The sequence below is a fragment of the Oryctolagus cuniculus genome, chromosome X, assembly GCF_051225735.1.
Source record: "Oryctolagus cuniculus isolate XC-2025 breed Fujian yellow rabbit chromosome X, ASM5122573v1, whole genome shotgun sequence".
Classification (NCBI taxonomy): domain Eukaryota; kingdom Metazoa; phylum Chordata; class Mammalia; order Lagomorpha; family Leporidae; genus Oryctolagus; species Oryctolagus cuniculus.
The window spans coordinates 84,145,026-84,170,381 of record NC_142888.1 but is presented as its reverse complement, the minus strand read 5'-3'; the positions used below and the strand labels follow the sequence as shown (position 1 = coordinate 84,170,381).

Below are 25,356 nucleotides of genomic sequence, written 5' to 3'. Positions count from 1 at the left end.
CTATGACCCTCTTGCTTTGCCATACAGTTGTACTTACCTTCTTTACAGGCATGAAAGGACCAAGTGGAATGCCTGGTTCAACTGGCCCTGAGGGGGAACCAGGACTTACTGGACCTCCAGGTAAGACTCACTACTAAAGCTAGTCATACTCAATACCTAGATACATTAAATAATTTGAAAGTTTGCATTCTGTATTTTAAGCAAATTCTCAAAAGCTAAAGTCTTATGCAAGTCTCTCCCCCTTTTTGCTATTTTCTTCAACTCTGTATTTTTTCATGTAATATTAATAAACTTTTTAAAAATATATTTATTTCTTTATTTGAGAGAGAGAGTTACAGACAGAGGGAGGGAGAGACAGAAGTCTTCCATCCACTGGTTCACTCCCCAAATGTCCATAATGTCTGGAGCTGGGCTGATCCAAAACCAGGAGCCTCTTCTGGGTCTCCCACATGGGTGCACTTGGGCCATCTTCTACTGTTTTCCCAAGCCATAAGCAGAGAGCTGGATTGGAAGAGGAGCAACCAGGACATGAACCAGCACCCATATGGGATGCTGGCGCCACAGGCAGAGGCTTAACCTATTACACCACAGCACCAGCCCCAATAGTAGACTTTTTAAATTTAAGATAAATGCAGGATGAATAATAATACTTCAGGGAGATGTTTTAAAGATTGTTTTTTTTTTTTTTATTTGAAAGGTAGAGCATGGTGGGGGATGGGGGAGAGAAAGAGAGATCTTCCATCCACTGTTCCCTTTCCAAATGACTGCAACAGCTGGGACTGGGCCAAACCAAAGCCAGGAGCTAGAAACTCTATCTGGTGACATCATGGTGACAGGGGCCCAAGCTCTTGGGCCATCTTCTGCTGCCTTCCTAGGTACATTAGCAGGAAACTTAATCAGAAACTGAGCAGCAGGGACTTGAACTAGCACTCTGATATACAATGTCACTAGCAGTGATTTAATCTGCTGTGCCATAATGCCAGCCTCCTCATTGAGATTTTTACTGGCTTTTATACCAGCTTTCCCATATTCAGTTACACAAATGACAAGAGCAAGCCATATATACAGGTTTGTATTTTTTTGCATTAAAATAATTCTTTTTGCTAAGAGGTTTTATAAAACCTTCCTATAAACTGTCAAATAGGGCATCTACTCAATTTTCATAGTAGTTCAGTGAGTTCCTTGAGAAATGCAACAAACAAACAGGACTGCAAGTTATGTTACAATCAGAAAGGACTTGTCAAGGAATCGGTTCGTCTTCCTCTGATAGCAATGTTTACATTTGGACTAGGTTTTCTAGTAAATCTGTAATGCTCACAGCTTGAAAATATAGATGATAAGCATTATTTTTCCAATGACCCTAAGAAAGCTTTTTATGTTTCAGTCTTCTAGATGAGATAATGGTAGTTTCCCCAGATTTCTGTTGGATATAACAGTAATCAAGTACTTTAAAACTTTCATGGAGAGCTGCACTGTGGCATAGCAGGTAAAGCCACTGCCTGCAGTGCTGGCATCCCATATGGGCGCTGGTTTGAGTCCCGGCTGCTCCACTTCCAATCTAGCTCCTGCTAATGCACCTGGGAAAGCAGTGGAAGATGGTTGAAGTCCTTGGGTCTCTGCACCCCCATGGGAGACAGGGAAGAAGCTCTTGGCTCCTGGCTTCGGATTGGCCCATCTCCAACTGTTGCAGCCATTTGGGGAGTGAACCAGTGGATGGAAGTTCTCTCTCTCTCTCTCTCTCTCAGCCTCGGCCTTGGCCTCTGCCTCTGCCTCTCTGTAACTCTGCCTTTCAAACAAATAAATAAATGTTTTAAAAAAAATCTTTCATGGAAATCCAGCCTTGTGGGACAGCAGTTACTCTGCCACTTACAATGCCAGCATCCTATATCATAATGTCATTTCAAGTCCTGGCTACCCCACTTCTGATCTAGCCTCTTGCTAATGTGCCTGGGAAGGCAGTAGATGATGATCCAAGTGTTTGGGCCCCTGCTACAGATGTGGAAGATCCAGATGGAGTTCTCAGCTCTTGGTTTTGCCTGGCCCAGCCCTGGCTGTTGTGGCCATTTGGTGAGTGAACCAGAGAATGGAATATCTCTTTCTATGTCTCTCCCTCTGCCTTTCACATAAATACATACATACATACGCTGGGTGTCAGGGGCCAAAGTACTTGGGCCACCATCCACTGCCTTCCCAGGCACATTAGCAGCAAGTTGGATCAGAAGTGGAACAGCTGGGATTCGAACTGCCACCCATATGGGATGCCAGCATTGCTGGCAGTAGCTCAACTCACTGTGCCTCAACGTCAGCCCCGTTGAGTAAATGAATCAATCTTTAAAAACCCCCACATTTTCATGGAACAGTGGAATTAAAAGATAATACACATTTTCCCGGAACCTTTTGAAATCCCCTCATTCCTGTAGCTTGTTTGTCTCAATATTATTCCTTTTCTGACACTAGGTCACTTTAGCACCCATTTCTTCTCAATGTTCTGTTCCTCACCTTTAAATCCCAGTGTTTTTCCTCTTAGGTCCTCCTGGATTACCTGGTCCTTCGGGACAGAGTATTATAATCAAAGGAGATGCTGGTCCTCCAGGGGTCCCTGGCCAACCTGGGTTAAAAGGTCCACCAGGATTACCAGGACCTCAAGGCTTACCAGGTACTTTGCACATTGATTTTTAAGGCCAATCTGTTTAAGAACATCTCCCTAGTTTTCTTTTTACAGCTCAGAGTTTGTCTCTGACAATAGGAGTCAGACACTGGCAGAATACCAGACCACCACAGGACCTATTTCCCCCCCCCCCCCTTTTTTTTTGAAACTGTTAATTTATCATGTCAGAATGTCTTTCAGACCCAGTTAGATTTATTTTACCTCCTGTAGCTATTCTAACTTGAACTAGAATAATGTTTAAAACTCTGTAATGAAGTGGAAATGCATTGAAGATCTGGTGTTCTCTTTGCCTCGCCCAACAGAAAGATGGAAGGCTGATTTGGTGTGCTGTTAGGTTCCCACTGTGAGGCTCCTTGACTTTTAAGAAAATTGCTCTCTAGTTGGCTTTGACTCTGTGCTTACAGCCAATTTAAAAAGCTGGAACTAACTTCAGTTTTCCTCCCCTTATTAAGAGACTGAGTGGCAGCCTTTCCATAAATAAAGTGTGCCTCATAGTAACAGCTCTACCTATGGTGGGATAGATAAAAAAAGTTAGGACCGGCACTCCTGTGTGGTCATGAAGGCAAAGGAACACAGCTGCCATATTAAGGGGATCTCTTCAGAAGCAAATGGAATGTTTGAAAGCAAAGCCAAGTCCTCGTCTGCTTCTTTTGTCTTGGATTTTAGATACTCTTTCATTTGCTTGGGTTTAAGCCAATATCAGATTATGAATCCAGCATCTTCAAGAACCTGAGTCTCTTAGATCGATGTGAATGAGGAATTATTCTAGCCGCATTTAAAATCCCATTTCTTTTCTTGCAGGTCCAATTGGCCCTCCAGGAGATCCGGGGCGCAATGGACTCCCTGGTTTTGATGGAGCAGGAGGACGCAAAGGAGACCCAGGTCTGCCAGGCCAGCCAGGTGAGACAAGTAAAACGGTGCTGCTGCGGCTGGTCATTAAGTCTGGGAGACTTCGGGACCTGTGGCCTCCACGTGGAGCTTGAGATCTCCCTCTTGAGAGAGCACGGCTGACTTGTAAATCTGTAGCTGAGGGAAAACAGGAAGGCACGTAGAAGGAGATCTGCCACTCTGAGAGACAACTACCGAAGTCCCTTTTATCTATGTACTTAGAGCCCCAGGAAACTCAGCTCATCCTCAAGATGGGGAGCTTCCAGGTACTCATTGTACTTACCTGTTGAGTTAGTTCTCAGTGTTGGTTTAAATCCCTTGACTACCATGAAACCCTTGCCGACCCTTCCACATTTGAAATATCACAATAGGTTGTAATTTTCCCCATAAGATGGGGTAAATATAAAGAAAAAGTTTAATTGATCCCCGTAGACCTTTGAGAGTCATAGCGCTATCTCAGGCTGAGATGATAAATTGCTATGCAAATATTTGAGGTCACTCATTATTAGGTGCTCCTGATAATACTGAATCTGTTATCTACTAGATTTCCAACCTGTACTGCACCTACTTGCAAAAAGAATTGAAGGTAACTTGCAAAAATCATAGATACACACTAATGTAAGACTGCTAAAATAGAAATAGAAGATCATAAACTCAATAGATTACTAATATATGTTAGCAACTCTATAGATAATATAATTCTAAATAATATAAAATAATATAAACATAATGATTTTGTGTTGGCAAAACATATACATGGCAACAAGGCAATGTGGTGACACACATGGCTTCCCTAGAGGTAACATGCTACATTTCATTAACTCTGTTTCTATGGGAGAAACAGGTTAGTATCATCTTCATTACAGGTGTTGCTGACAAGTTTTCCCCAATAAAAATCTATAGACACATTGACCAGAGAACAGCCTGAGAATTTTTAAATAAGTTCAAATCAAGAGGCTAAATGGGAAAGGGAAGTCAATGATAGATTGAAAATAGACATTTTGAAAAGGCTTCTTCAGAACGCCCTGCCTGTTCTCTAAACAAAAAGGTATGCTTAAGAATAGTTCCCCAGGCAGATCCACAGGAAAATGTTTTTCAGCACTGAAGATGGAAGACTGAGGGTAACCACACCCTTCCTTTCTTGTTGCTGAGCAAAACAGCGAACCTAAATGTGGTCTTGGGATTCGAATGCCTTCATCAATACAGGAAGAAACTAGATAACCTACAATCTCTCCAAATAAGGACCAGTTCTTCCCATCGAAAGCTCCATTTCCCAGTGTTTTATTGCCTGCTGTCTTCAACTAATGTCAGAGGGGGGAAACACATCTAAATCTCTTTGAGGGCAGGGAACATATCTTATTTGTCTCCAACCCCATGATATGTAACCAAGCCTTTGAAGATATTCTATAATTATTGAATATATGAACTAAACAAATGAGGTCAAGATGTTTTTCAATGGCCATAATAATGGATCCTGGCTTACTTAATGTTGTATACTGATGATTTTGTGGAAATAGGTACCCGTGGTTTGGATGGACCCCCTGGGCCAGATGGACTGCAGGGTCCCCCAGGTCCCCCTGGAACCTCCTCTATTGCCCATGGATTCCTCATCACACGCCACAGCCAGACAACAGATGCACCACAATGCCCACAGGGAACAGTTCACATCTATGATGGCTTCTCTCTCCTGTATGTACAAGGAAATAAAAGAGCTCACGGTCAAGACTTGGGTGAGATAATCAGCATCTTATTGCTTGCTATACATTTTGTTTTTGTTTTGAAAATCCTGGTGGATTCCAGATTAGCTTTGGCCAGAACGCATCTCCATTCTTTTGGGACTTCCAAATTGAAGACCATATCACGGGTAATTGAATATAACTTCTGTGAGTTTAAATAAACACTTAACTGAAAGCATTAATGAACTAGTTTAAGTTACAATTCTTGGCCTAACTAAAGCAAGAAATGTTTGAAAAGAAAGGGCACCTTTACTTTTAGTTAGAGGTTAGTTCTTTTTTTAAAAAGATCTATTTATTTATTTTAAAGACAGAGTTACAGAGAGGCAGAGGCAAAGAGAGAGGTCCTCCATCCACTGGTTCACTCCCCAAATGGCCACAATGATCGGAACTAGGCCAATCCAAAGCCAGGAGCCAGGAGCTTCTTCCATGTCTCCCACATGGGTGTAGGTGCCCGAGCACTTGGGCCATCTTCTACTGCTTTCCCAGGCCATAGCAGAAAGCTGAATTGGAATTGGAACAGCCGGGACTCAAACCGGTACCCGGATTGGATACTGGCACTGCAGGTGGCAGCTTTCCCCAATAAGCCACAGTGCCGGCCCCAAGGTTAGTTATTAAGAGAACAAATTCTCTGTGTTCTTTATACCATAGCAGCTTCTTCAGTGGGCAATGTTTGTAATTCATGGGAAATAGGTTTCTCTTCATTAAGATCAGTCTTCATCAAGTTGAAAGATGATTTCTTAAGAAAATCTTGATTTCCTAGATCAAAAAAAGTAAAGTCATTGCTGAATTATGCTGCTTTGTAGTTTCTGAAATGTATGCCTTGGCTTCATAAAGTATTACCATAGTACTTTAAAGCTATACAGAGCACCAAATTTTGATATAAAATCCAATTCATTTGAAGTGTTCCCATGTGTAAGGTAACTTCAAAAAGGTTAAGGAAAATAAAATTAGGGGATAAGTATATGTTGTTGAAAAAATAATTTGAAATCCATGCCTTTTTCTCATAATACACGTTTTCCATGAACTTTTTGAAGACACCTTATATCTTCTCTACTGGAGTGAGCAGCTTGTTTGGTAATACAATGGTGAACTGGATAACTCTCGGAGACTCTTCAGTTCCCAAGATTTCTTCTTCTGCAATTTGACATTGGATGTTGAGGTTCCATTGTTTGCCCTGGGACTGCCCATTTTAGGACTTATTATCTCATTCACCTCCATAAAGACATTCAAGAAGATAGTCTGGGAGTGAGCATTTAGTCTTGCAGTTAAAATGCTTATGTCCCATGTCAAAGTTCCTAGGTTCAAATCCCAGCTCCAACTGCTGACTCTGCCTTCTTGCCAGTGCAGACCCTGGGAAGCAGTGGTGATCACTGGAGTAGGTGGGTTCCTGCCACCTATGTGGGAGTCTTGTGTTGAGTCCCCAGGTCCTGGCTTTGGTTGTGGCCCAGTCTCAGCTGTTGGAGACATATATGGAGTGAACCAGGAGATAGCGAGCTCTCTCACTCTCTCTCTTTCTGTCTCTCCCCTTCTCCCCCTCTCTCCTCCGCCTCTCAAAATATTGTTTTTAAACTTTAAAAAAGAAGACGAGATGGATAATCTGGGTTCCCAGTTTCTGAGATCTCTATGGGACGAGGCCTCCTGAGGTCTCATTAGCTGTTTAAAAACAGTTCTTCAGCAGGGGTGTGCTCTACTCAATCTGTTCCGAGGGCGTATGGCACACCTGCTAGCCAATACAAGTCTACCCAAGTAGTCACGTCCACTTGATGTGGAAGCCGATGGCCATAGGCCATTTTATGAAGCCAAATGAAGTAGAGGTTTGCCCAACAACGTTCTTCTTCCTCTTCAACTTTTCTTTTCTTCCTCTCCTTTTCTTTTTTTCTCCTTTTGATTTTTATACTGCTACCTTCCTTCTTTTGTTTTTTCCATCATTTTCTAATGTTATAATTGATGTCTTCATTAAATTAATTAAATTATCTAGGTAGTTTTAATTAAATATCAAATTCATTAAAAATATTTGGATGATTTTGTCATCTTTTTCCCATCAAATTCTCCTTTCTTGTCCATTCTCTCTTCTGTGTCACAAAGTCAAAGTTACGATCAAACTTATAAAATTCAAATCCCTGAACTATCAAATCAATAAGAACTATTAGAAGTTTTTGAGCCCTATGAGATTAAAAAATATAATGCAAAGCGAAAATGAGATCTGCTATCCAGTAGGCCATTTGCCACTTTTCAGAATGTATGTACTTGTTCAAGGAAGTCATCAAAATAGGCATTAAGACTTCAATCCTACAAACCAGCCATGACTCTGATACCATTTAGGCCTCAGACACAGGATGTCTATGGTAGGGCTTAGGATCTCAAGAGAATTCCTCGATTGCATGAGCTCTACCAGGGCTCACAGAAGGATCAAATTGGAGATATCTTTATGACTGAACAAAGAATAAAGGTAGCTATAGCTTTGCTGTTAAACAAGCAACTGGTAAGATACATACAGTCCACATTGGATTAGTGGAAGGATTATGGTATGTGAAAAAGAGGATGGTTACTATAAATGTTTCTGGGAGGATAAAACATACTATGAACCATTAGTCTATTAAATGTTATATTATTTTAGGCTATGGGAAGCATTGAGGGTGCATAGGATCACCCTCTGCTTGAAACTTTGGAGACTGTAACTCAGGATTCTGCATCATTGTGGGCAGCGCATAACACAGACACAAACACCTCTGATCACAGAGTTATGGGCCTTCCTTTTATGTACCTTTTCCTTTTATCTTTATGAAAGCAAAAACATTTCTACCTCTGTCTCAAATTAGACAGTAAATTTTCTTTATAAATTGCTTTATAATATACAAAGAATTTTCATGTACATTATCTAACGATTTTCACAACTACGATCAAGATATAGGTCAAATATTTCGTGGGGTTTATTCCATGTTTTTTTTAAAAGATTTATTTATTAATTTGAAAGCCAGAGTTACACAGAGAGAGAGGAGAGGCAGAGAGAGGGAGGGAGAGGTCTTCCATCTGCTGGTTCACTCCCCAACTGGCCACAATGGCTCAAAGCTGGGCTGATCTGAAGCCAGGAGCCAGGAGCTTCTTCCAGGTCTCCCACACGAGTGCAGGGGCCCAAGCACTTGGGCCATTTTGTACTGCTTTCCCAGGCCGTAGCAGAGAGCTGGATGGGAAGTGGAGTAGCAGGGACTCGAACTGGTGCCCATATGGGATGCCAGCACTGTAGGCAGCAGCTCAACCCACCACGCCACAGTACCGGCCCCTCCATATTTTATACAAAGAAACTGGCTAAGAGCTTCAGTCATTTATACAAAAGCCACACAGAAAGTGATGAAGACTTGAATCTAACCTCTTCCAATTATAAATCAATTGTTTTAAATTATGCCATATTGTCTTTCACTCTCACATTACCTTGAGTTACACTTTGTTTGTTTGTTTTATAAAATAGACTAAGTAATTTTCAGCCTGGGAAACTTTGGAAGATTCCTAGGTCCATCCAAAACCTATTATTTAAAAACTTCAAATGATTCTGAGTATCTACTGTTTTAAACAACAGTTGATATTTTATCAATTATCTTCAGTCTAATAAATAAGGCTATCCCTTCGGGTACATGAAGAATTTCCAAGTGGTACACAAGCATAATTTTAAAGGAATCCATTGCCAAATATTTGACTTTCTTGTGCACTTTCTCCTAAAGTTACTCTGCTGGTGAATGTGCCTTGGGTAATCTTTCCCATGTCCCCTGTCAGGCTCTCCCACTTTATAGAAGAATCACACTATGGCATTCTGCCTTGTAGTATGAAAACCTCTGAGAGAAAAATTCAAAAGGACAATTAAAAAAACAGTTTTTTTGAAAGCGTCTATTAACTCAGGATCTATAAACTACGTCTCATCTATCTCATTAAGAAATATATTTCTAAGAGTTTACATTTTAGTTTAATAATTATTAACAGTTATATCTATATTTTGATCAGTTGTGAATCGATAATAACTAATGACAGATCAAAATAAAAGATTTAATGTGTAAAGACATACTTCAAGAAAATTTAAAACTTTTAACATTCTGTTTTAAGAAACATAATAAGATGTTCAATAACAGACTGTGAACCACAAAAATATATTGAGATAAAACTGTGTGAGATGAGTAGAATAGAAATATCATTTCCAGTTACAAAAGGCAATGTAAATTTCCAGCTATCAAAGATGAGTTTATGGATTTTTAAAAAGAGGTTAATGTTAGGTTTCAGATCATGACATTGGATACATTTTAAAAGAGTGATATAGTGGGTTAACACCCTGGCTTGAAGCGCCGGCATCCCTTATGGGTGCTGGTTCAAGACTCGGCTGCTCCACTTCTGATCCAGCTCTCTGCTATGACCTGGGAAAGCAGTGGAAGATGGCCCAAGTGCTTGGGCCCCTGAACCCACATGGGAGACCCGAAAGAAGCTCCTGGCTCCTGGCTTCAGATCAGCCCAGCTCCAGCTGTTGTGGCCAATAGGGGAGTGAACCAGCGGATGGAAGACTGTCCCCCACCCCCATCTCTCCTCTCTCTGTGTAACTCTGACTTTCAAATAAATAAATAAATCTTTTTTTAAAAGAGTGATGCAAAAGTTTATTTTTAGAGGCCAGTGCTGTGGCATAGCAGGTAAAGCTGCTGCTCCACTTCCCATCCAGCTCTCTGCTAAGGAGTGGGAAAGCAGTGGAAGATAGCCCAAGTCCTTGGGCCCCTGCACCCACATGGGAGACCCAGAAGAAGCTCCTGGCTCCTGGCTTCAGATCAGCCCAGCTCTGGACTGTGTGGTCATTTGGGGAGTGAACCAGTGGATGGAAGACCTGTCTGTCTGTCTGTCTGTCACTCTCTGCTTCTGCCTCTCTGTAACTGCCTTTCAAATAAATAAATAAATCTTTTAAAAAGTTTGCTTTTAAATATCTATATTCCCAAACCCAAAACATGACCAGCTGGCAATGCAGAAATGCTGCTTGCAAATTTCTAGCCTTTGGTACTACAAAAGGGAGTGTACAAGGATGAGTTTAAAGGTGAGAGACAACAACAAATATTTTAATATTGGCACAGTAATAATTTAAACTTCTGACAGAGAAATTTAGGTGTCAAAGATTTAGATACAGTAGCGCTTAAAAATGTGAGAGAGGAAACATCATTTCTCTTTATTCTTTTGTTAGGAAATTAGAGAAAAAAGACTTGATCACTGGTTGAGATAACTTCTATTGCACCTACTAGCACTGAAACTCAAAGATTCCTCCTTGTGTTTTCTCCCCACTCACATCCTTTCTTCCTCTCTTTTTCCTTTTATTTATTCACCCTCAGATCTGTCTGTGGTTGCTGCACATGTTGGTCAACACTAGTCTTGTCTCTAGACATAAAGTGATTGCAAACCCACACAAGGTACATACTGTGGGAAACCTAGAGGAAGGGCAACCTGGACCAGGAAATATTGATATGGTCTCCTAAGGACTCAGTGTGTGTCCTTCACTTGTACCCGTAAATTACTGACTCTTCTCCATAAGACACCATTATTTATAAGGTACAACATAGTTTAAAAACAGCATTGGGGCATATATAGTGAACTATCACAATAAATGTCCACGTAAGTTATAAAATACATCCTAAATTTAGAAGTGTTAAACTGAGTATATCTTAGACTTTTCAAAGGAAAATGTATTTATTATCTAAGAACTAAAGCAAGTTTCTTTTTGAAAATGTGTTATTGTTCTAGAAGAAATGAAAGATTCATCACGATGCAGTCCCTCATCTTTTTGTCTCTGATTCTTCCTAGGAACGGCTGGCAGCTGCCTTCGTCGCTTCAGTACCATGCCTTTCATGTTCTGCAACATCAATAATGTTTGCAACTTTGCTTCAAGAAATGACTATTCATACTGGCTATCCACTCCAGAACCCATGCCAATGAGCATGGAACCCCTGAAGGGCCAAAGCATCGAGCCATTCATTAGTCGGTGAGCCGTTGGTCTAGTTTTGACTCATGAATTCTCAGTTAGTTTAGCTAGGCAGAAATAAGTCCAAAGCACATATAAGATCTGCTTTTGACCAGACCCCATGTACGTATAATATCCAAAGAACTCACAGTCTAGCCACTAGGCAAATATGTCAGTCCATGTTATTTTTGTTATTGCAGTGAAATATTGAAGTAGGCTATCTCATAACAAAAAGGAGATTTATTTTTGGCTCATGGTTCTGGAGGTTTAAGGTCTAGAGACTTCGTTTGGTGATGACCTTGCTGTTGGCAGGGTCCTGAGGCAATACACAACATCACATGACAAGAGACAGTGCACATGCGTGTGTGTCTGGTCTCTCTCCCTCTTCCTATAAAGCCAATCCAAATCACTTCCCAAAAGCCCCACCTCTGAACACCACAGTCAGGTTAAGTTTCCACCTTCTTAATACCTCACACTGGGAATTACATTTCAACACAGGAAGCCGTGGGGAAAACTCAAACCATATCGAAAATTGCAGCGAATGTATGTATGAATTAATCTAATGCATGTCAGGCTTGGGTTAAGTGCTAGAAAAAGATCTAATAAAATGTTATGAAAGTGTAAGGGAAAGATTATAATTCCAACTGGAGAAATCTGGGATGACTGTATGGAAGAAATGTGTTTTGGTCTGGTCAGTCCTTGAGGGATTGGAGGACTTTAGGCATAGGAAGTTGTAAAGAGGAAAGACATACTAAACTGAGAAAATAAGAATGGGTTATGCACTAATGTGTTTAGAATTTAATATAGAAATGTTGCAAAAGATTGGGAAAATAACTTGAGCCCAGATGGTAGAAGACTAAAGTGCCAAATTATGGTTTGGAATTTATTTGCTCTATAAGAAAAAGCTTCTGCCCCTAAATTCTTGAGTTACACTTTAAGGAAGAGTCATCAGTGTGTAACATGAATTAATTACAAAAAGGACAGTCCTGAGGTAAAGACTCCAGTTAGGTCGAAGGCTAGTGCTACAGGCCTGATGTGAATGGATTAAAAATCATCATGGGGTCATGTATCACAGTATTTGGCAATTTATTAGCTGTAGGAAGGAGAAAGTGATAGCTGAGGTTTGGCACACAAGTAACAAGGAGACAGATGGTATCATTAATAGAGATTTCCTGGGATTTTGCCACTTGGAAATGCTAGTTTACTTCAATCTCCTAAGAGGGTTGCCTATTGCCATTTCTATTCTGATCATGACCTGGGATTATAGTAACCATAGAGGATGAATCATTGAAAATTTTCATTTCTTTGCCATTGAATATAAAAAGATTAGACCTAGTTCATCCTTAACTGCAAATTCATGGAGTGCTTTATAATACATTTGTCTGTGTTCTTTAGAAATTTGTGTATGTGTATGTCTGTATGTGGTATGTGTGTGTATGTATGCTATTTTTGTCGGTCTCAACCCTTGAGAGTAAAAGGCCTGCTATATAAGTAAAGTGTGCCAAGTTGGCCTCAGTCATATTTCAAGAGCGCCCCTCATGCTCTTTATTAGAGATCTGGTGGACTCAGCCATATTCACTCTCTTGATATTTGACTTGATTTAATAGATTTCAGCCACATCTCCAAGTGCCTGGGTACATGCCCAGCATTCTGGATGTGTCACACTCCTCCAAACATGGCCAAATGGTTAATAAATGTCATTTGGACTAAAAATAACAGGTAAAGATGGAGAAAGTGTCTGTTTCTCATCTTTTTCTAGTTCATTAGACATCATTCTTAACACAATTTCAGCATTACAAAGTTTCTACTCTCCAGTTGGGCACTTGGACAGCAAGTAGTATACACTAAGCCAAGCTCTTACAGCAGTTACGGCATTGCCAATAACAAGCTGGAATACAAATGTGGGTCAGAATGGAAAATTAAAATGCTAGAGCAGTGATTCTACAATTTCATGGAAAAAAAGTTTAGTTTTAGTCTGTTACTTTATTATATATGTTGGGAGACAGGGCTTATGTAAAAGCAGTTCTCAATGTGCATTTTCTCCTTTTCTTAGTCGTGACCTAGGCTTCTGTACCAGAAAGCTTTCCAAAGAAGCGAGCCGGCTATTTCCTGTATACTCACTCTGTGGATTGTGTTCCTTTCCTTCTCCTTCACCAGATGTGCAGTGTGCGAAGCTCCAGCTGTGGTGATCGCCGTTCACAGTCAGACCATCCAGATTCCCCACTGTCCTCAGGGATGGGATTCTCTGTGGATTGGCTATTCCTTCATGATGGTATGAAACACTCTGCCTCGCCTCCTCATCATAGCTGACTGACCCCAGTATGTACATTTCTTCTCAATGCGAGCTATCCCGAAGCAACTTCTGTCCACCCACCAGGTTCCTTCTCACACATTTTCCGGAACATATTTTCATAATCTACCTACTGCATTTGTTCACTGCCCTTGGTGTGGATACTATTCTTAAAAAAAAAAAAGATTTTATTTATTTGGAAGAAAAAGTTATAGAGGGAGGGAGAGAGAGAGAAAAAGAGAGAGAGAGAGAGAGAGAGAGAGATCTTCCATCCACTGGTTCACTCCCCAGATGGCTGCAGTGGCCAGGGCTGGACCAGGCTGAAGCCAGAAGCCAGGAGCTTCTTCTTGGTCTCCCACATGGGTGCAGGGGCCTCAGCACTTGGGCCATCCTCTGCTGCTTTCCCACACACATTAGCAGGTAGCTGGATCAAAGTGGTGCCCATACAGGATATCAGCATTGTAAGCAGCAGCTTAACCTGTTACTACTGGTCTTTGTCCCTTCACTGGCTGTGAATTTTTTTAGCAAGCTTAGCATATATCTTTGAAGATTCTCTAAGTTATTATGACATATGAGTATCATGGCATATTTTTCTTTGTCATTTCTAGCATACAAGTGCTGGAGCAGAGGGCTCAGGCCAAGCTCTGGCATCCCCTGGTTCCTGCTTGGAGGAGTTTCGTTCAGCTCCCTTCATTGAATGTCACGGGCGGGGTACCTGTAACTACTATGCCAACTCCTACAGTTTTTGGCTGGCAACTGTAGATGTGTCAGACATGTTCAGGTAAGGTGCTTGTGGCTTTAGTTCCTTTTGATAGCTTCCTTCAGAGATGGTGGGGAAGAGAGGGAGAATTCTTAGATGGCTTATCCCCAACGAATGTTAGGAACTTACTGGTCTGTATTCTTTATTATGGCTTGTTCTCATCTATGTGACTCAGGTCAGAAAAACAGACTTCACTAACATAGGGTAAGTATGTCTGAGATGGCTTGATACTAATTCTTCACTAACAGGTAGAGACAAGCAAACCTTATGTGACTTGTATGGTAAGAAATCAGCTGCTCTTCTTCTAGACTTAAGGTCAGCCAGGGACTGAAACTGTAGTCTGTGTTTTCTCCTTAAGTCCATTTATCTACCTTCCCAGAATATTTTCAAAAGCTCTCTTCTCTGTTTGGATGAGTAAGAACACATATAATACATCTACCCCAGGATATTTCAATCTATTGAATTTTTTTCATTTTAAATTTATTTTTATTTGCTGCTTCTCTCAACTTATCATTTCTGGATATTGTTATGGTCTGTATCATGTATTCATTATTAGTTGCACAGATCTCTTTCATTCTATGAGTATTAGAAAAAAGGTTTCAGAGGTAGAGAGGGAGGCACAAGGATGTAAAGGTAATAGTGGTGGAGAGAACAGTTATAAAATACCTATGACCCAGTTATGGCTCTAAGGCCATACCAGTCACTTCTCAAAAATAAACCATTATGTCTACCTCCCACAAAGAGAACGTCTGACTCTGAATTTGAACCCATAATAGAGTTGAAATACCAGGGAGGGTGAATCTGATTGTCTTCTTTCTCATTTCCCAGTAAACCTCAATCAGAAACACTGAAAGCTGGAGACTTGAGGACACGTATTAGCCGGTGTCAAGTGTGCATGAAGAGGACATAACATTTTGAAGAATTCCTTGTGTGTTTTTAAATGTGACATATATATATATATATACATATATATATAAAATTCCCAGAATGCAATGTCTCACTCTCCCCAACCTTACCACTGCTGCCACCAATGGTGCTACTATATATGACCAAGAGAGCATGCTGACTAGTAACCACGAAGATTCAGACGTACCTCAGCAATGTGCCAGAGCAAGTTTTTCTGTGAAAGAAATAAGAAAATGGATTTACCTTTTGGGATCAGAATGACTTTTTCTGAGGATTACAAGATGAAGAATATATGTTTTGCCCACTTATTAAAATGGCACATTAGAAAGTCAACTAAGAGAAGAATCACACTGCAGTTTGGGGGAAGAATTATTTTTCATGGTGCTACTAATCCTACTGTATCCCAGGTTTTTAATATAAAAATGTTAAGTTTATTTCACTCTGTAAGTAAAGAATGTGTATATTGTGTAAACAGTTTTTAGCTCAAAATGTTGAGTCATTTAGATGTGACCTGGAATGATTCACTCTTTACAGAAAATGTAAGAAAGCCTAGAATACAGATGGAAAGATTTTATATCCATGTTTCTCAAAGTGAGAGAATTTATAGTCTTACATCATTACTACTGAGAGAAAATTTATTTTGAATTTTATCCCCCAAAGTTCTCACTTCACTTTTTTAAAAAAAAGTATACACATATACATACACATACCAAATTATAATACCTAAGAGTAATTCCTTTTTTACTATATTCTGCAAGACACTCTTGTTTTTGCTCATCCCTGACTGGGCAAAGTTCTCCCCCACAATTTTGAGAAACAAAAGTTACACACAAAAGTTAATGATTCTTATACTGGTGCTTCTTATGTAAGAATTATTCTCCTGTGGTATATGCTTGTATGAGAACTGGGGAGACAACACTCTGTTAGTCTTGTCTCTTCGATTACAAAACGTCAACTGATGTTTCTTACTCTTTTTTTATTTTAAACATTTTATTATAAATAGCTATAGGATACTTTACTTCCTTAGCAATCATCTTCTCACTTAATGTTTTTTAACCCACCAATATAAATTTAATTAAAGATACATATCATAAGCATGGTTTGTTGTGTGTCTCTTCAGCCTACATTTAAGAAACCTGCTCGTTTATAGATAAATTACACATCTACACATGAACAAGTCATCTTTCTCAGAGAATCGGTTTCTGTGAACTTTAATCACTTTGAGAGATGACAGCAAAATATAGTAAGAAAGCTGAGTAAGAAAGCTATCTCTCAGAGGGTGTTTTTGAGATAATAAATTTCTTCACAACATTTTGTTGATGACTGAGGAAGTAGAACTAGTTTCTATTTGGGGAAGAATTTGTTAATAACATTTAAAGCAGATTAGTGTGCTGATATTTTTAATTATTGAGATGAACACGTCACTCTCCAAAATAGTTGAAGACTTGCTAAAAGCCTCTAAAAGATTTTCTGTTGCAGCTAAAATGTTAGACAATGAAAATAGTTTTGAGAATTTTTTGTTCTAATACGAACCCATGCAAAAATCTCACAGTTTGGGCCGGCGCCGCGGCTCACTAGGCTAATCCTCCGCCTAGCGGCGCCGGCACACCGGGTTCTAGTCCCGGTCTGGGCGCCGGATTCTGTCCCGGTTGCCCCTCTTCCAGGCCAGCTCTCTGCTGTGGCCAGGGAGTGCAGTGGAGGATGGCCCAAGTGCTTGGGCCCTGCATCCCATGGGAGACCAGGAGAAGCACCTGGCTCCTGGCTTCGGATCAGCGCGGTACGCCGGCCGCAGCGGCCATTGGAGGGTGAACCAACAGCCAAGGAAGACCTTTCTCTCTGTCTCTCTCTCTCCCTGTCCACTCTGCCTGTAAAAAAAAAAAAAAAAATCTCACAGTTTGGAGCCAATAGTGGTAAAATTTAGGATATAAACAATAGTAACTGCCGGCGCCACGGCTCACTAGGCTAATCCTCCACCTAGCGGCGCCGGCACACCGGGTTCTAGTCCCGATCGGAGCGCCGGATTCTGTCCCGGTTGCCCCTCTTCCAGGCCAGCTCTCTGCTGTGGCCCAGGAAGGCAGTGGAGGATGGCCCAGGTGCTTGGGCCCTGCACCCCATGGGAGACCAGGAGAAGCACCTGGCTCCTGCCTTCGGATCAGCGCAGTGCGCGGGCCACAGCGCGCAGGCCACGGCGGCCATTGGAGGGTGAACCAACGGCAAAGGAAGACCTTTCTCTCTGTCTCTCTCTCGCTGTCCACTCTGCCTGTCAAAAAAAACAAATAGTAACTAATTATTTAGTTGATTTTGGCTAGCCAATTAAAAATTATAGCTCTATTGTTCCATTTAGTCCCATACATGCAAAGACCAGTGGGTCACTATAACTGAAAACACACATATTACATCTTATATGTTTTCCTACATGCTTTATATTCAAAGGTTGCTGCTTGAGGTGCATTGTAAACACTAATGATTTTGCCCTTTGTAGTTTTCTGTCTTTGTATATAGCTGAATGTAAACCTTGGCTCAAAAATAACTTCCTTTTATTACTTTATAAATTACTGCATGTTAATGGATTTATGTGGGTTTTTTATATAACTTTTTTAAAAGATTTATATTTATTTGAAAGGCAGAGTTACAGAGAGGCAGAGGCAGAGAGAGAGAGGTCTTCCATCCACTGCTTCACTCCCCAAATGGCCGCAATGGCTCAAAGCTGGGCTGATCTGAAGCCAGGAGCCAGGAGCTTCCTCCAGGCCTCCCACAAGGGAATAGGGGCCCAAGGACTTGGGCCATCTTCTACTGCCTTCCCAGGCCATAGCAGAGAGCTAGATTGTAAGTGGAGCAGCTGGAACTCGAACCAGTGCCCATATGGGATGTTGGCACTGCAGGAGGCAGCTTCACCCACTATGCCACAGCACTGGCTTCTTTGTGTTTTTTAAATCCCCTAAGACTCCCCAACCCTGGTTTGCTCTTTGAAGTACACACACCTAATTCCATTCCAGGACCTTAGTGTTGGTGGAACTCCTTTGCCACCAATTACCCAAAGATTATTTCGGTCCAGCTACTCTTATAGTTACCTTTGGTGAGTTTTGGGGTCATACACAAATAATGATTTTCCCACATAAGCAGGCAACGAGTGAGCTGTTCATTTAATCATATAGGTTGATTACCAAATGATTTAGTGTAACAAATGTGGTTTTAAAAGATGGATCTTTCATGATTCAACTTGTAAAGGACTAAATCCTAATGGCCTATAGCTATATGGAAAAACTGGTTCACGATCTCCACCTTTTAAAAGAAACAAAAGAGGTAAGTAGCTAGGTCAGTAGGTGATGGATGGATGGATGGATGGATGGACATATATGTTATATAGGAAACTCTATGTTCCTATTGTTTTTCTGTCTCGTTGGCTTGGCCTGCAGTCTAATGCTATGTTGGTGTCACACTGATAACTTCCAATAGAGGTTTTATTTGACATCATGTGTTTGTGCAGTGTTTTTCCCCATCCAGACAGATTTGAAGAGCACTTCATATATTTTTTATGCCAGCGGGATTGTCTGCTCTAGCATGGTTAATTGAAAACTCACTGGTCATGCCAAGCCATCTAAAGTTTATTCAGAAGTTAATCACAAGAGGGCACTATTGCCTATAAAAATGAATCAGCATGTGTAAAAGTTTGTTGAGTTAATGGTAGGTTACTCAAAAGTCTACCTCTAGATTCCATGATTTAAGTTGCATGTACTCTTCCAGGTTCATAAAAATCGATAGCAGATATTCCACGAGTTGGGCCAGTTCCCAATGTCTGCATCCCTTGTGAAGAAACAAACTTGCTGTCAAAGATTCTCTTTTTAAGAGCCTGATTAGGAGTTGGCTGGGGTAGCACCCCTCATGGCTCTCAACACAGAAGCAGAGAGAAATCACTTTTGTTTGGTGAGGACTTCAATTGGCTTCTTTGGCAGAAAAGCTTGATTCTATGCTGGACTGTACAAACACCTTCATCCTGAGGCAGCTCCAAGTTAAACTGAATAATATTGTGAAATCATATTTTTTCATTTTATAGCAGTATAGAGTATATTCAGGATGCTAGGAAGGTTTGTTTTGTAAAAACACTCATAACTTGGGCCATGGAAGGGAATTAATCCAGAGGGTCTATCTATAGAGTTCATTGGATGTTTAATAGCTATAAGGTACCATGAAAGATAGCAATCCTTGCCGGCGCCGTGGCTCACTAGGCTAATCCTCCACCTAGTGGCGCCGGCACACCGGGTTCTAGTCCCGGTTGGGGCGCCGGATTCTGTCCCGGTTGCCCCTCTTCCAGGCCAGCTCTCTGCTGTGGCCCGGGAAGGCAGTGGAGGATGGCCCAAGTACTTGGGCCCTGCACCCCATGGGAGACCAGGAGAAGCACCTGGCTCCTGCCTTCGGATTCCTATTCCTTTCTGGATGATCTGTTCTAAATTATCTCCCCTTCTGATTACAGTAACCTCTTTTTTCTCATCCCGTTGGGTCTAGGTACAGTAAAAGTCTTATGTTGTAGACCTGGATTCCTGAATTTCCTTTTGTGGTTCCCTTAAAACCACTTGTATCTTTCTAATTAAACTCTCCTCAGATGATTCTAACCTAAGGGTGTTGTCTGTTTGCTGTTGATATCCTGATGAGTACACAACTGCTTTTCATTTCCAAAATCTAGGGGAGGTGCTTTCTTCTATAGGTGGAAAATTAGGGGGAATTAATAAAATTGAGATGCGTGATTAAGCATCTTCCACTTGCAATTTTGGACTAGACTAGCAAACATGATTTAGCACCACTTAATTAAGACTTAGTTCAATAAGCTGTATTGGAAGCTATCTTACAAAGTTCTTAGGGTGAAATGAGGCAAAATATATTCATTATACTCCTAAATTACTTAGCTTTTCCCAAACGTGGTCCTGTTGGATCTCTAAAGAATGCACTTTGACTTTCTCTAGGGGGTCATTTGGCTTGCTCCATCCTACTCCAAATGAAGAATTTCTGTTGCCTCATTGGCAGGCTAGATTGTAACTACTGATAACTGGTATCTGAAAGCTCCAGTACTCCCACTAGAGGGATCTGCCAAGCTAGGTGGACGGGCCTGCAGCCAGTGAAAAGCCCTGAAGTGTTACTAGCTGGGACATGGGCAGTTTAGTCGTGGTTTTCTACCTTCAAGAACATCTGTGAGAGGTAAGCCTGCAGTAGTTCAGATCTGCTTCCCATCTGTTCAACAACGATACCAGAGTGAATGCTCACACTAGGGAATGTGGAAGGCAGGACAGATTTTAAAGCCAAAACCAGTCTAAGACGACTTGCTAATTTCAATCAGGGCCACCTGACATCTACCAAGATGTGAACATGCTTTCTTCTCATATAAAATAGTTTTCTAGTTGATTTCTTCAAGGCCATTAAAGTACTTGCTGTTGCCCATGTATCATTAGATACAATGGTAAACTCGCATGTCCAATCTTCATGTGTTTCTTTGCACAATAATTTGACCCTTACTTGGCCTCTGAGAAAGGCTACCTTTAATGCTTCAGTAGCTCTGAGTAACATCTTGTGTAGTTGTCATTAAAATGTCATTCTTGACATGTTTCATCTTAGCCTCAACATATTAATGCAATGCAAGGATTAGCTCCAATTTACAGTCACAGAGCGGAGTCTTGGAATGGTTAACTGACTCTCTCTAGGTCACAGGATAAGTTACTAAGTTCTTTCCACTCAAAATCTAGCCATTATCTTAGTGGGGAACAGGACTGGAAATGGGAGAGAGAGGAGGAGGAGGGGTGGGAGAATGGGTGGGAGGGCAGGTATGGTGGGAAGAATCACTATATTTCTAAAGTTGTACTTATGAAATGCATGAAATTTGTATTCCTTAAATAAAAGGTTTCTTTTGGGGGAAAATCTATCCATTATCATTTAGCCATAAAGATATTTCTATCAGAAAAAAAAAGACTCAGAATACTGTGTGCTAGAGACTCATAGAGCCTGCACATTTTGGAAATCTTGGTTCCGAGTTAAAATTGGATGCTTTTCCTAGCACCATTGCAGCACCAGAGACCCTTTGAAATCAGCCCTTGGACATGGGGGACTTGTAGTGAATCCACCATATGTTAGGATATTCTTGTCTGTCTGAATTAAACTTCTGTAGCTAAAGAAACCCTTTTGGATCTGACCTGGCACCCACCCCGTGTGAGCTGCTTTCGAGCTCTTGAATCCAAATTCTGGTCCACAAAGTCTGCAGCCTGACTATTGTCCAAGTAAGGACCAGTTACATAAGTATGAGACCATCAAGATAATATCTATGTATCATCTGTCACAGACAGCGCAGAAAGTGCTCAGAGGAGGGGGAAATTCCTTTAGTTCCAACAGAAAAGTTCATTAATATTTTAGTTACTATACCAAAATGCACACAGAGGCAACTTGAGTTTGCTAACCATAACCTCCATTGGTCATATTTCACACGCAATAGTTTTCCTTATTTGGCCCCGTTCAGCAGAAATTTAGGCTGGGAATCAAATGAAGAGATATCAAGCCAAGTGGGCCAAGCAGTATGTAGCTGTTTATCTGATTAGAGAGGCAGAAAAGGTTAAAGAAAAGTTGGAAAACATCTAGGCTAAAATAGTGTCGTGCTTGGCTCAGAGTAGTCAGAAAATAAAAAGTGTGCCCTTGGGGTTACTGACTTAAAGTATGTCCTCAACTCCACTATGTACATTCAGATGTGACAGCTGTCGCCCACCTTAAGGACAGTGGCAACACAAGAACTCCCCACTGTGGAGTGTAACATGCTAACAGCCTTAAGCCATCTTCACACACTCATCTTCTACTCTGGGAAACCTGCATTTTCTTCTATTCTCCCTGAGCAAGCAGAAGCAGCCGTGGGGTTTGAAACTGTGCTGAGGCTTTTCTCCTTGCAGCTCTGCTTTCATTTCATCTATTGTTTTTAAGATTTATTTATTTCAGCTGGCGCCGCGGCTCACTAGGCTAATCCTCCACCTAGCGGCACCGGCATACTGGGTTCTAGTCCCGGTCGGGGCGCCGGATTCTGTCCTGGTTGCCCCTCTTCCAGGCCAGCTCTCTGCTGTGGCCAGGGAGTGCAGTGGAGGATGGCCCAAGTGCTTGGGCCCTGCACCCCATGGGAGACCAGGAGAAGCACCTGGCTCCTGCCATCGGATCAGCGCGGTGCGCCGACCGCGGCAGCCATTGGAGGGTGAACCAACGGCAAAAGAAGACCTTTATCTCTGTCTCTCTCTCTCTCACTGTCCACTCTGCCTGTAAAAAAAAAGATTTATTTATTTCTATGAAAGGTAGAATTACAGAGAAGCAGAGAGAGAAGTCTTCCATCTGCTGGCTCACTCCTCAGATGGCCTCAACAGCCGGAGCTTCACGGATCTGAAGCCAGGAGTCAGGAGTTTCTTCTTAGTCTCTCAGGGGCCCAAGCACCTGAGCCATCCTCCACTTCTTTCCCAGGCCATAGCAGAGAGCTGAATCGAAAGTGGAGCAGCCGGGACTCAAACCGGTGCTCATCTGGGATGTCAACACCGCAGGCAGTGGCTTTTACCCACTGCACCACAGCGCCAGCCCCCACTTCATCTATTTTGAAAATTTACTTATGGCCTTGTCTAAATACTGATGGAGTTTGTGGTCACAAAAGGCCTCCATAGCCCTGGCAGCTCATGACAAGAGTCTGGGATGATCACTGATGTCATAAACAAGAGTGTTAATTGTTAAATTAACAACAGGAGTCACTGTGCACTTACTCCCCATGTGGGACCTCTGTCCTTAATGAGTTGTACTATGAGAATTAACAGTAAAACTAGTATTCAAACAGTACTTTATATTTTGTGTGTCTGTGTGTGTGTAAACTGTTGAGATCTTAGTATAGAGTTGATTTTCTGTATATGAAGTTAATTGAAAATGAATCTTAATGAAGAATGGGATGGGAGAGGGAGTAGGAGGTGGGACAGGAGTGGGAGTGGGAGTGGGAGTGGGAGGATGGGTATGGGGGGAGAACCGCTAAATTAAAAGCTTTTTTAAAAAAAAAAGAAAATCTGTGGGGCTGGTGTTGTGGCATAGTTGGAAAAGCTGCCACCTACAGTGCCAGTTCGAGTCCCGGCTGCTCCACTTCCAATCCACCTCTCTGCAATGGCCTGGGAAAGCAGTAGAATATGGACCAAGTCCTTGGGCCCCTGTACCCCTGTGGGAGACCCGTTAGAAGCTCCTGGCTCCTGGCTTCAGAACTGCACAACTCTGGCCATTATGGCCATCTGGAGAGTGAACAAGTGGATAGAAGACCTCTCTCTCTATGCCTCTGCGTCTTTGTAACTCTGCCTTCAAATAAATAAATAAATCTTTAAGAAAATAAAAAAAAATCTGTTACTAGGTGCATAGTTACTCCTGATTTTTATGTCTTCTTGATAAAATGATCCCTTTGTCATTATGATAATTGTAATAAAGTGAAGGATATGTCAATTCATTGCTCTGAGGGCTACACTGATAGAAATATAGTCCTCTAGCTTTCTTTGATACATTTTTCCCATTATTTTACTTTTAACCTTTTATTTTCTATTAGTATACTGAGATCTTAGTGTTTTATGTAACCTGACAGTCTGGGTTTTTTTTTTTTTTTTTAACAGACTGCATTTAACATGGTATTGTTATGGTTAAGTTTAAACCTGTCCTCTTGTTATTGGTTTTGTCTTTGTTCCATTTGTATTTTGTTCACTTTTGGTGCTCTGTTTTGGATTCATTGAATATTATTTTCTATTTCCATTCTGTGTCATTTGTGGCACAGTAATGATAACATTTTGGTTGGTAAATTCGGTGGCTGCTTTACCATAAAGGCACACATTTTAACTTATCACAGTCTGTATTTAAGTCACATAATACTACTGTATGTAAAAGGAGTCTTCAGAAAGTTCATGGAAATGCATATTTTGAAACATCTGTGCGTGGACTCCCACTTTTTGTGCATCAAGATAAACTTATCTTTTAATTTCATTTCCCACAGACTATTTGAAGTACATTTGTATGCTCTAAATGTGTTACAATAGCATACATTCACCTCTCCTGGTTTGGGGCAGGCGTTTAGCCTAGCAGTTACAATGTGTGTGTCTCACATTGGAGTGGCTGTGTTTGATATGCAGTTATGGCTCTTGACTCCAGCTTCCTGCTAAGGCAGACTCTGGGAGGCAGTGGTGATGGCTCAAGTAATTGGGTTGCTGCCACCCCCATGGGAGACATGGATTGAGTTCCTGGCTTCCACACTTTTTGGTCCCAGCCCAATCCCAGCCACCAAAGTCATTTGAGGGATAAACCAGAGGATTGAAGATTCTCTCTTTCTCTCTCATTCTTTTTCTCTCACTTTCTCTCTGTATTACTCGTGTGTGTGTGTCTGCCTCTCAAATAATTTATTTAAAAATTCTCCCCCTTGAGTATCTCCACATGCTGTACTTTTTAAATAATCCACACTGTTATTATTTTTGTTTAAATAGTATATTCTCTTTTTATGGGATATGACATACCATAAAATGCACTCTTAAAGGGCACGATATAATGGTTTTTAGTATATTCACAAAATTGTTGAATTATCATCATTATCTAATTCCAGAACATTTTATCACTCAAAAGGAACCCCATGCCATGTGCAGTCAGTCCATATTTTCTCTACTCCTTCCTAACCCTAGCCCTGTGCAACTACTAATGTACTTTCTGTCTGCAGATTTGCCTGTTCCAGATATTTCACATAAACAAAATGATAAGATATAGGGCCTTTTGTGCCTGGCTTCTTTTTACCGAATGTGTTCAAAGCTCATCCATGCCGTAGCGTGTGCCAGTACTCCACTCTTTTTATTTTTTTAAAGATTGTTTAGTTTACTTGAAAGACAGAGTTACAGAGTGGGAGAGACAGAGAGACAGATCTTCCATGCACTGGTTCACTCCCCAAATGACTGTAACAGCCAGGGTTGGACCAGGCTGAAGCCAGGAGCCTGGAACTCCGTCTGGGTCTCCCACGTGGATGGCAAGGACCCAAGTACTTGGGCCATCTGCTGCTGCTTTCCCCAGTGCATTAGCAGGGAGCTGGATTGGAGCCCTGCTGGCTTTAACTACAAAGGTGAAAGGGAATTTAGAAACTTT

The 25,356-nt window shown here is 41.3% G+C and overlaps 1 protein-coding gene across 1 annotated transcript in view; it reads left to right on the top strand.

Moving 5' to 3' along the window:
* COL4A5 (collagen type IV alpha 5 chain) overlaps positions 1-16,313 on the top strand; it is a 259,685-nt gene extending 243,372 nt beyond the window's left edge. The window contains exons 44-51 of the mRNA XM_002720176.6: positions 49-120; positions 2,528-2,656; positions 3,470-3,568; positions 5,074-5,286; positions 11,107-11,284; positions 13,421-13,535; positions 14,162-14,334; positions 15,142-16,313. Coding sequence (XP_002720222.4) covers positions 49-120; positions 2,528-2,656; positions 3,470-3,568; positions 5,074-5,286; positions 11,107-11,284; positions 13,421-13,535; positions 14,162-14,334; positions 15,142-15,223 — 1,061 coding nt within the window. The 3' untranslated portion in view covers positions 15,224-16,313. The remainder of the gene's footprint in view (positions 1-48; positions 121-2,527; positions 2,657-3,469; positions 3,569-5,073; positions 5,287-11,106; positions 11,285-13,420; positions 13,536-14,161; positions 14,335-15,141) is intronic.
* Positions 16,314-25,356: the final 9,043 nt, after the last annotated feature.